General features: G+C 48.2%; 1 protein-coding gene across 1 annotated transcript; it reads left to right on the top strand.

Moving 5' to 3' along the window:
- The first annotated feature begins 3,471 nt into the window (after positions 1–3,471).
- On the top strand, positions 3,472–10,868 carry PPP1CA (protein phosphatase 1 catalytic subunit alpha). The gene is made up of 7 exons (XM_060261108.1): positions 3,472–3,758; positions 6,526–6,657; positions 6,775–7,005; positions 7,241–7,345; positions 8,502–8,725; positions 9,030–9,164; positions 10,466–10,868. The coding sequence occupies exons 1-7, from the start codon at positions 3,704–3,706 to the stop codon at positions 10,574–10,576; spliced, it is 993 nt and encodes a 330-aa protein (XP_060117091.1). The 5' UTR covers positions 3,472–3,703; the 3' UTR covers positions 10,577–10,868.
- The last annotated feature ends 1,278 nt before the right edge of the window (positions 10,869–12,146 follow it).

Genomic DNA, 12,146 nt, shown 5'->3' with positions numbered 1-12,146 from the left:
CCGAGACTAGAGCCTATTATGCTGAACAGCCTCCTGACGTGATTCCATTCGGGGAAACCCTTGGATTCCATCTGGACATTTGGACTCTGTATGATAATATCTAGCTCTCTGAATTTATACCAAGTTAGTTAGTTATATTGAACAATGTTATTTTGTATGGCTCACTAAAACCAATACTGTTTTGCAAAATAAACTTTAAGTTTATTTTTTGTGGTTATTTGCTTTCAGGGCCACCACAATCCAAGCCAAACTTACCCACTAGCCTTTGGCGGTGCCTACTACTAATTTGTGAAAACTGATTTGGGGAACCCCTTGCTGCAGTGGTGTAGCTTGGTTTTCTCTGGAGTATTCCTAATAGGCAGAGGCTTGACTGGGGCCTCTGTGCTAAAGGATTTATCCAGTCTGGTGGCAACTTACCTTCCTGGTGTTTCTGGGGAAAATACCAGACTCTGGACCTGTGTTGGACTATCAGTTGGCAAGTCTGCTGACCCACCTTGGCCAGACAGGTGGCTGACTTCATCACACTAACAGAGACCTGATCTTTTGGGCGAGGCCACATTCTCTGCAGTTAGTTTTATTTCCTGAATGGGGTTGCCACATCCAGACAGGACAGATTGCTAGAGATCTAGAATGGGAGTCTAGAGAAAGATGAGATCCCAAGGGAACCAGGCTCTGAACTCTCACTCACACCAAACTTCCATTACCCTGCAGAGAAAACTGAGTCTGCAATTTGGAACTTTGCGCTGTGATTCCAGGAGATCACCAGGCCTCATCCTTGAGAACTGGCCTCGTTTAATTTTAGTCCAAATCATTGCTTTTCTGTTTCTTTATTTTGTTAAGGGGAGAGAGGTCTTTGTTACCTTACAAATCCAGGTTTCTCTATTCTAAGAGACATTCAAATTTAAAAGTTAGATTTTTCTTGTTTTTGTTTGTTACCTCACAAAGCCAGGTTTCTCTGTTCTAAGAGACATTCAAATTTAAAAGTTAGATTTTTCTTGGGGAGGAGGTTTAGGGACAAAGAAGCCTTGCCTGCCCATGTGGAACTACCATTCTCTGACATTCCCCAGAATTCTAGCTTTTAAGATCCCCATGGCACCAGACGTTTAGACAAGACACATCTAGGGAAAACAGAAAACAGGAGCTGCCAGTAAGGGGGTCTGGCAGCCAGGGAGCCCTGGGGATTTTAACTCCCTCTCTCTCGTGACCCAATGAGGTCACCCTACCGGGAACTGCACAAGAGAAAATCCCTCTCACTTAGAGGCTTCGTCTCCTCTCATTCACACATACCACAAAAATCCTCCCAGATCCTAGCTTCTGTGCTTCAGCTCCAAAGCACAGCCTAATAGACAGAGCTTAAGGGATGATCAGCCCCTTCTTCTCTCCAAAGGAGAGGTAATCAGAATTCCCAGACAGTTCATACTCACAATCCTGAAGATCTTTCAATTCCCTGAACACGTCAGTTCAACCAGGCACGGGATCTTGGTTGGCAGACCGGACACCTTCTCCCACCGGGGCAGAGAGAGCCGGACTCAATCAAAAATGTGACCGTGGCACCTAGTCCTGTCTTCCCGCCATGAGGGTGGAAGGCGGACAGCTATACAACCAGCCAAAGGAAAGGAAATATCCTAACGCCATTCGTTTCCCATTGGTCAATGCACCAAAATGAAGCAGAGAAATAACGAGGTCCACGCAGACTTACTGGGTTGAAGCGAGGTTTTTACTTTATGGTACCATAAGCAAAACGCAATCGGGCATGGGCCCCCGAAATGACTGAGTTAAAATCATTCTACATATAGTCAGTGTTATTCACACCCAAAACAAGCAGGCAGGCCCCAGGCTTATCTGATTCAATATTCCCCATCCCCTTGTAACTCTTTCTAGTACTTTTCCATTCCTCCTGTCTCCATGCTTTATCAGCTCCAGCAAGTAGCTTCTCAAGGAGGCCCCTTTGTGTTATCCTAATACACATCTGTGTTTCACACACCCACTGAAGGCTGTCTGTGCTTCTAACGAACATTGCATCAGACATCCTAGTTCTGAAGGCAGAAGCATGCTTTCATTCATTATCATAGGGGTATTAATTACTGTATTTTTCGCACCATAAGGCGTTCCGGAGGATAGGAAGCACCTTCCTCCTGGGGGGCGATCCGCTGCCTCTTCCTCCGATCCAGCGCTTCCCCCGCGCCTGCCTGCCTGGCTCCATCTTCTTCAGGCAAGCGCTGGGATCGCTCCACGTGGCCCCAGCGCTTCGCAAGCGCCTGCTGTGGAGGGGGCAGCGTGCTTCCTACTTCCCTGTGTTCCTGCCTTCAGCTGTGATGTTTAAAGCAAGCGCTGGGATCGGAGGGGGGAGGGAATGATCTCAGCGCTTGCTTTAAACATCACAGCTGAGGGCAGGCACACAGGCAAGGAGAAAGCACGCTGCCCTCTCCACAGCCGGCACTCGCAAAGCGCTGGGTTTGCGGAGGGGGCGGGTGCTTCCTACTTGCCTGTGTGCCTGCCTTCAGCTGTGATGTTTAAAGCAAGCGCTGGGATCGGAGGGGGGAGGGAGCGATCTTTCGGTAAAGATCTTTAGGTAAAGCCTAATTTCAATTATTCCCTATGTGCAAGTGCGATATCCAGTATACCACATGGGCATGTGTTGATTCTCTATTGGCAATCATGTGTATAGTCTATGACAGGGGTGTCAAACTCATTTGTTATGCGGGCCGGATCTGACATAAATGAGACATTGTTGGGACAGGCCATGTCAGGCCGGGCCACGTGTGTACCTATTTAAGATTAGGTAGCAGAGATATAAATGCTATAAAGGACATAAACACAGTTAAATATTTTTTTTTTAAAAAAAACTTAAAACATGCTTAAAACACTAGCACCTATTGGTCTTAAAGGTGCTTTCTTTTATTTCTCCCATGGGATCTAGGGAACTGGGCAAAGGAAGCTCTGGCTCTTTCCTTCCTTTCCCAAGGTACCAGGAGGGGGGAGGAGCCACAGCCAATTGAAGGAAGAGAGGCTTGACTCAGTAGCTCTGCTGTGCAATTGAGAGAGCCTGGCAAAGGAAGATGTGCCTCGCCGTGGGAGGAGCCTCAGCCAATGGAGAAAATAGAGGTTTTGCTCTGTAGTTCCTGTGCAATAGAGCAAGCCTTCCAAAGCAAGTTGTGATGGAGAAGGAAGCAAGAAAGAGGGAGAAGGAAGCAGATGACAGCCAGTTGCTCAGGGCCTAATTCGGCTCCCTGCCGATGTTTGACACCCCTGAGTATAGTCTATGGGCAATCGCTGTCCGACATACACCTATTTAAATAAATAAGTTGTAATCGCTTCTGGTTTGTTTGTCTGTCATATCTCCAGACTAGCAGCGGGAAACGCCCCCGGGGGAACCTGCTGGTGGAGAGAACCTAGCAGGCGTCTTTCCTTTGGGAGAGGCCAAGAATGGCGCAATCGCAAAGCAGCTTCTCGCTCCTGGGGCCGTGTTGATCCCTCCAGCCTGTAGGTGGTGGTGGCGGCAGCAGCGGCGGCGACGGGGCCTGTGGCGCACGGCTTGGCTTCCTGCTTCCTCGCTTCGGCCGAGCTCGGCGAGAAGGGGGAGAAGAGAAGCGGCCCGAACCCCGCGGCTTGCTCGCTGGTGCCTCCGAAGAGGGCGGGAGGGGGCGCGCCAAGCAGGAGGAACTCGGGGCGGCCGAAGCTTCCTCTCTCCACCACTGCCGCCATGTCGGACGGCGAGAAACTCAATTTGGATTCCATCATCGGGCGCCTCCTAGAAGGTGAGAGCCGCGGAGCCTGCAAAGCCCCTTCCCGTTGCCGGCCGCGATTTGGGCGGCGGCAAGCTGGGCGCCGGGGACTCCTTTGGCTGCCCCAAAGGCAAGAGCGTGCCGGAGCGGGGGGGAGAAGGGGGCTGGCTGGCTGCTTCCCGCCCGCTCTGCCTCCGGCGCTGGAATCCGCCGCGGCGCCTCTGCCAACTCTCGCTGTCCGCGCGGACAGAAGAGCCAAATTCCCAGGGCGTGTTAGGAGTTCTCACGGAGCCCCCGGCCGCAGTTTTGCGCGCAGGGCTGAGCCGCGCCTCGCTTGGGGGCGCCTTTTGTTTGCTTTCGGGCGCGTTCCCGGGGGTCGCCGAAGCGCGCCTTTTCGATCGCCGGCACCCAAAACTGCAAGAGGTGAACAAGGGCGGTTGTTTCATGCGGGCAGAGGGGCAGCTCGAAGCCGGTGGTGGGGAAATGCGGTCCGATGGGTCCGCTCCAGCAATTGCGACTGAAGCTAGCAGCGCGCTCTTGGCTTTCTCTCTTCCGGAAAAATCTGCTTTTTGTTAACGGGCCTGACGCCGTTCCAACCTGATGGCTTCCCGGGGGCTCCGAAGCAGTGGCTTGCTAGGAGGCAGAGCGAGCTGGGTCGAGAGGGGTAGGCTGTGCGCCCAGGGGAGAGCGGGGCAGGAAGTGGGGAGGGGGCGTCGCTGGGATTTCCCCCCCTCCCAACCCCTTGGCTGCGCTGGCTCAGGGGCAGATTCCTTTCGACGTCACTCATTCTGGGGCTGTGACGACAGATCGTGACAAATGTCTGGGGAGAGGCACTCCCTCCGTAATCTGCTTCGAGCACTTTCCCACGCGGAGGGACTGAGGGCTCACTGAAGGCGCCGGCAACCGGCTAGACCCTGTTTCTCCTTTCCCTTTGGGGCAGCTGTTCTAATGGCATTTCGGGACCAAGTGAACCCTTGTGGGTGTCCTCCTCCCCGCCCCCCCCCCCCGACCGGGAAAGCCTATTGCGGTGCTGGGGTAAATCCCACGGGGTAGAGTTGGGGTCAGGATAGACTACTAGAAGGAGCAGCCGGAGAGGGCGGGTGACTCCCGAAGTGGCCTTCTAAAACTCTCTGGGTCCATGGTTTCTGCAGAGGGCATAAGCTTGGCTTAAAGTATCCGAGTCCACCGTCTGAAGCTTGCCCTGCCTCTTTTGCTTCTTCACAGCTGGATTGGCAAATTGTTGTCCTTATTTTACAGTTGCAAGTTATGTTCAAGGCAGAGATTAATAATAATAGTACAATTAGCCGTATTTAAATGGGTTCAAAAGTGCAAAAATATTTTTTCCTTTCTTTACCATCTTTCCACTGAGTATTGTCAGTTATCACAAATTCTGCATTTTTACACTTCAGCCTAGTACTAGGTTTGATATTTCAGCTTCACATATACATCTTGTTTTATTCTCATGTGTAGCGGTGGCTTTTCTCCTTCTTGACATCCACACGCAGGCAGGGAACAAATGTTACCATTTGCTAATGACACCCCACCCCCCCATTTGCAAAATGTTCTTTGCAATCTGTGCAGCACAAGCCTAAGCATGTGTACTCAGAAGCAGGTTTCTGTGAGACTGGGCACTAAAGAGACCAGTCTATGTAGTGTGCTGGATCCAGTGGGAACTACACTGTTCCTGGTCGATCAGCCAGGCATAGATGTCTTACTGGAGAGCAGTTGATCGCCGTTCCCACCACAGTAGTTGAGGGTTGTAGCTGTTTGTTCTGAACGCTGGCTTCTGAAGTAGGTCTTTTTTATTCCCATTGCACAGATGAGAAACTGAGGCTGAAAGAAATTAACAGCCTGAGTCTATGGAAAGTTGAAGGAAGCTGCATCTATTAATATCAGCTCTGTGTATGCCTGTATATTGCCCAAGGCTTCTGCCGGGGGTATTGGTATGGTTCAGAACTGGTTATTCTAAGAAGATCACTGATGGACTTCCTTCTTCAGGATTAGAGGAATGCTGGCTGTTTGAAACAGTTATGTAGTTAAGACATCTCTGCTGACATTCAAGTTGGTGGAGGGAGACTTGCAGGTGGCATTGTGGTTCCAAAGCTTTCCACCTCAATGTGCCATCTCTTACAGTGTTTGCTCTGGCATTGCACTTTTCACTTTTGTTCCTGGAAGTATGGCTAAAGGTAGTGTGACTAAGGTAATCTGATTTTGGACTTCTTGGTCATCTGTCTGTTCTGATGTCTCTTAATCCTGCTGTACTGGAGCTAGTTGAGGTTTTATAAGTAGCCTGTGGGGTGTGTGTGTGTGTCAGAGTGTGGGCTAGGCTTTTCTTGGCTTGCAGACACCACACAGATGTCCAGGCATAGAAGGACGCAACCAGGAACAAACTCTTAGGGGAGAGCAGGGATATCAGTAGCCTCACATCTGGCAGCAGATACTGGAGTAAACATTGCACTGCAGTGAGTGACTCTCAGGTGTGGTTCTGCTACCTGTATGAGTCGGCCCAGTGTGGGCCTCTTGAGTTGTTGCAATGTGACTCCCTAAGGAGCTGCATTTGTGTGCTCCTGAGGCAGAGGAGTCCTGACCAACTGCTGTTGCCCTTCCCAAGTCAAGAATGCAGCTGTGCCTGAGGGTGTGACCTAGTTGCTGGCTGGAGAGAAGGAAGACGTACGTGGACAGTGTGGGGTCCTGCTACTGAGATGGAGGAATGTGGCTTGGGAAAATGGATGCTAGCATTTGGGACTGTGGAGTTGTGGATTTGAGACAGTCTTGTTTTTCGGTTGTGTTTGTTTTACAGTGCAAGGCTCACGCCCCGGCAAAAATGTGCAGCTGACAGAAAATGAGATCAGGGGCTTGTGCCTGAAGTCCCGGGAGATCTTCCTGAGCCAGCCCATATTATTAGAGCTGGAAGCTCCACTCAAGATATGTGGTAAGCTGGTTCTTCCTCCATGATGAAAGAGGGTTCCAATCAGTCCCCGTATTTAAGAAAAGAGGGAGGGGTACGCTATGAGGTCTTGATAATGTCAGCTGTGTTTCTCTTTATTAGGTGACATACATGGACAATACTATGACCTGCTACGACTCTTTGAATACGGGGGCTTCCCCCCAGAAAGCAACTACCTCTTCTTGGGTGACTATGTGGATCGGGGGAAGCAGTCGCTGGAGACAATCTGCCTCTTGTTGGCCTACAAGATTAAATATCCTGAGAACTTTTTCTTGTTACGTGGGAACCACGAGTGTGCAAGCATCAATCGCATCTATGGCTTTTATGATGAGTGTGAGCACAATACTCCTAGTCTGAGGGGCACGCAAGTATGCATGGGGTGGGCATGAGGCACACAGCTTTTCTCTAAGGAAATATGGCAGCATTGGGGTGGGAAAGGCCTTGTAATTCACTGTATCCGTATTTTCTGTTTACGCTTCTGTCTTCTGCCCTTACCACTTTCAGGAATTCGTTGGCTATTCAATGCATTTCCTTCCTTCCTGATTCTCTCTGGTTTTGCCGTTTACAGGTAAGCGGCGCTATAACATCAAGTTGTGGAAAACTTTCACCGACTGCTTCAATTGCCTTCCCATCGCTGCCATCGTTGATGAGAAGATTTTCTGCTGCCATGGAGGTGAGCTAGCCTACGACAGACAAGGGCTGAATCAGAAGAAAGATTTGCAGAGCTGCTCCAGCTGATGTGCCGCTAGGCACAGTACAGAATGTAGAGGTGGTACAGGAATAAAACGCAGGAGCTGTCCAGTGTTTGTACAACAGCTGAGCGCTCTCAGGCTGGTGCTCTTCCTCAGTGGGTGGCACATCTGGAGAAAGTTTGGGTCTGAAGTTCTGTAACAAAGTTGTACAGAACTTTAGACAAAAGCTTTCTCCAGCTGTTGTTTTCTTAAGAACACCAGCTTGAAGCATGCAAGAGGTGCCTGTAGTTTTGCCTTGTGTGACTTTCTGCTGCAGAGAAGTCCCTTGCTTCTTTTCAGTTTTGACAGAAGAGGCAGGTGAATGCAAGAAGTTGGGAATTCTGGAGGAGGGGTTGTGTGGGGGTAGGGTTCAGGGGTTAGGGGAGCAAAACTACAGTGTAAACTAAGGGAGTCGCTGGAAAACTTGCAGCATAAAGGACAGTGTGTATGGATTGGCCACTTGGGACAGGTGTGTTCATTGAGTTAATTTGGAAGCAGCTACATTTGTGCGCCCCCATGGCAGTCTAACAGCACTAGCTACCTCCACGTCCACCGGCAGGCCCCGCCTCGCTTTGTGGGTCGGCAGCGACTCCGCCGGGCTCCGTGGGACCCCCCCGACACTACACACCCCTCCTCCAAGGTGAGGGGTTACCTTGTCAGTTGTACTTGGTGTTTTTAGAGGCTAGCAGGGGAGACGAAAAACCAGTTTTCCAGGTTGTTCAGGGAGCTCTAGCACCTGAGCTCTACCTTGCCGCCGCCATCTGATTCCACCATTGGGGTGCCACCGAGGAGGTGCGGGCCCTACGGGATCTCAATCAGTTCCGTAGGGCTTGTAAAACCGCCCTCTTCCAACTAGCCTTTTAAGATGAAACCTAGTGGTGACATCAAGCCATCTTGTATAAACAGACTGTAGCACTATTAAGCTATACTGTTTTTAGATTGTTTATGTATTGTATCCAATTGTATTATCCTGTTTTATCAATTGTGTTTGTTTTACTGTTATAACATTGTTTATACCATGCCTTGTAAGCCGCCCTGAGCCTGGCTTGGCAGGGATGGCGGGGTATAAATAAAAATTTATTATTATTATTATTCTAGGACTCTCTCCTGACCTCCAGTCCATGGAGCAGATTCGGCGAATCATGAGGCCTACAGATGTCCCAGACCAGGGTCTGTTGTGCGACTTGCTGTGGTCTGATCCTGACAAAGATGTGCAAGGCTGGGGCGAGAATGACCGTGGAGTCTCATTCACCTTTGGTTCAGAAGTTGTCGCCAAATTCCTGCACAAACATGATTTGGATTTGATCTGTCGAGCGCACCAGGTTGGAGCACTGTGGGTTGGGAGGCATAGGCTGCAGCTCTTGTTGGGGGCAGGGGGCATTTCCAGCTGGGGAGTCCCAAAATCCGAGTGTTTGGGGACAGACTTAAGTGGCTGTTCCTTTTATTAAAAAAATATCTTGTTATCCACTTCTTTCTATGGAAATGGGGGCAATTTAAGGTGGAGGAGTAATTAGAACTTCTGGCAGAGATGGTAAGGGGCCTAAACAGCGTGTGGTATATCTGTCTGGTTTGGGAACACATGGGTGCTGGTAGGTTAATTGCTTTCTAAATCCCCTCCTGCCCCAGGTGGTAGAAGATGGCTATGAGTTTTTTGCCAAACGGCAGTTGGTGACACTCTTTTCCGCTCCAAACTACTGTGGTGAGTTTGATAATGCAGGCGCAATGATGAGTGTTGACGAGACTCTAATGTGCTCCTTCCAGGTAAGAACTGTGTTCATTGCCCTTTCTTCTCAGTTAGGGTTACAGCATCTTGTGTGGGAGGTTGTATAGTAGTAAAAATAGAAGCCAGGGCTGCTTTTTGTTCCAAGTGGAAGTTGAAATCTCTGATCCAATAAACTGTATTATATATGTGGAATCCTAGAATATGATCACACCTTTTTAGAAATGCTTATTGGTTTTTTAACTGTCTCCTTGAAATGTTAAGAATTAAAACTTGACAGGTTTTTTTTAAAATCAGCTATTCAAATACTTTATGGTGCAAACCTAAGGAGCAAGACATTCTTTTGAGCCCACTGGCTTTGATGTATTTAGGACAGTGTAATTCTGCTGCAGATTACAATATTAGATATGCTGAATCACTGTAACTATGTATATTAAAACAGCTCTGATATTGGTAACAGTATCAGACTTGGAGACCTGAGTAACTAGGCTTTTGAGGTTCTGTGTAACTACTCTTGATCATGAAACTGATTTGCTGTGGAAAAAAAGCTATGCGTGTCCAGTTTGAGCTGTTTTCTATCCAAACAAAAGCTTGGACAAAACCCAGGAATAAAAGTGATTTGTAACTTAAATCTACACAAAGCATATTTGGCAGGAGGAGGGGGATCAGATCTCAAGTTTAGTATAATTTTTCCAGCGTACTTAAGTTATCATCTTTATTTCCTGCCAGCAGAAAGTAAAACTAAACTGAAGAAAGTAAAACAAAATGTAGACAGATCCTTTCCCCTAAGGAGTTGATAATCTAAAAAACTGAGAAGGGATATAGAACAGGGGTGGCCAAACTTTCTTACTGTAAGAGCCACATAGAATAAACATCAGGTGTTTGAGAGCTGTAAGTCATGAATGTCACATGTTTGAGAGCTGCAAGACAAGAAGGAAGACAGGCAGGCAAATAGAGGGGAGGTAGAGATGGAAAGAAAGCAACTTTAAATGCATCCTCCAAGCTGGCTGACGGGACAGTGGGGACTTCAAGAGCCACACAGTATGTGTGGAAGAGCCAAATGTGGCTCCCAAGCTGCAGTTGGATCACCTGTAATATAGAGGGAAGGAGAGACATTTACTTGTGGTTACAACTGGTAATGAAATTCAGGAGTTAAGGTAAAGACATTGCGGAAATCATAAGCCTTAGTGTGTGATACTGGAATGGAATTGCATTATAAAAAACACTAATAACACAAAATTCCTGTCTGCCTTTCTTTACAGTAAATCTGCCAGGGTTGGGAGCGGCACTTTTTCATCTGGTTTCTAGCATCTAATTCTTTTTCCTCTTCTCTGCCCTGCAGATCTTGAAACCAGCTGATAAGAACAAGGGTAAATACGGCCAGTTCAGTGGTCTGAACCCTGGTGGGCGCCCAGTCACTCCGCCACGCAACTCGGCCAAAGCCAAGAAGTAACTAGTCCTGCCTGTCCCCTCCCCTCAGCTGTAGGTGTGGGGCCCAGGCTGTCTTGCGTAGCGCTTACACTGTACAGCGGCTGCCTACCTCCCCAGGGCCCAGCCATGTAATTTTTAAAAAACTTCTGAATAAGAATTCAATACCAAAAATTCTGCTCCCCTAGGACGGGGATGTCTTTATTTTTGGGGGTATTTTTGATTGACCTTTTTTGCCAACTTTGTCCTGAGGTGTACCCTCCCTTCCCCCATGAGGGTACTACATCTTTTTTGAATAAACATGTAAGATTCTTATATGGCTGCTTCTGTGTTTACTGTTTAGGGAAATAAAATGAGAGAGATTCAGGTGGGGAGATGGAAGAATGCTTTTCACCTTGATATGGAAAATTTTACTTTTTAAGTTCAGGGTGGTACAGAATCAATCTGGGAGGAAGATTGGGTTTTTTTTTTTTTTTTTTTTTAAAATTAAATAGAAATTGCTGTGTTTCAGAAGATAGAGGAAACAACAGAATGCTTTTGTAATTCATCATCTGGATTTTCCTGTGCAGAAAGAAAACTGTTGTAGGTGAACAGTTACAGTATCCAATCAACCATTCATGGATATGTGATATATGTCTTAAGAAAGAATTAGAAGTATATGTCTTAAGAAAGAATTAGAAGTAAAGTTGGTAGTTTGGACTTGAAAGTCATCCTTGATAGTCACCAAGACTGAATTTGTTTGCTGTTAAGATATCTGGCTCTCAGAAGGGGAGGGACACTAATACATAGTTTTGGACCACCTCTGCCTCTCCCCACAATACTAGATGCATATAGCAGGGTCATGGCCTAGCTAATTTCAATCTTGCCAGTTAAAACCCTTATACTGTGATCTGGTCTGAGGTCAAACAACAGTGCAGACTCCCTAGACTTAGCTAAAGGACCTTCTAAAAAGTGTGCCCCCTAAAAATGGTTTTCATTAGTCTACTGTAACTCATGGACAGAGCAAAAGTCTAGCGAGTCCAACTCTGAACCCATTTTTTGCATACAGTCTTCTTCCCATCAGGGGCTTCCTAGGGCAGTGGTAAAGCTGCAGTACTGCAGTCCAAGCTCTCTGCTCACAACCTGAGTTCAATCCTGGCAGAAGCTGGCTCAAGGTTGACTCAGCCTTCCATCCTTCCGAGGTCGGTAAAATGAGTACCCAGCTTGCTGGGGGGAAAGTGTAGATGACTCTGGAAGGCAATGGCAAACCACCCCGTTAAAAAAAAGTCTGCCATGAAAACGTCATGATGTGACGTCACCTGAATCAGAAACGACTGGTGCTTGCACAGGGGAAGAAGAAGAAGACTGCAGACTTATACCCCGCCCTTCTCTCTGAATCAGAGACTCAGAGCGGCTTACAATCTCCTATATCTTCTCCCCCCACAACAGACACCCTGTGAGGTGGGTGGAGCTAAGAGGGCTCTCACAGCAGCTGCCCTTTCAGGGACAACCTCTGCCAGAGCTATGGCAGACCCAAGGCCATTCCAGCAGGTGCAGGTGGAGGAGTGGGGAATCAAACCCGGTTCTCCCAGATAAGAGTCCACGTACTTAACCAC

Source organism: Heteronotia binoei, chromosome 21 (genome assembly GCF_032191835.1).
Source record: "Heteronotia binoei isolate CCM8104 ecotype False Entrance Well chromosome 21, APGP_CSIRO_Hbin_v1, whole genome shotgun sequence".
Lineage (NCBI taxonomy): Eukaryota > Metazoa > Chordata > Lepidosauria > Squamata > Gekkonidae > Heteronotia > Heteronotia binoei.
Note: the sequence above shows the minus strand (reverse complement) of the source record. Positions and strands in the feature narration are given on the sequence as shown.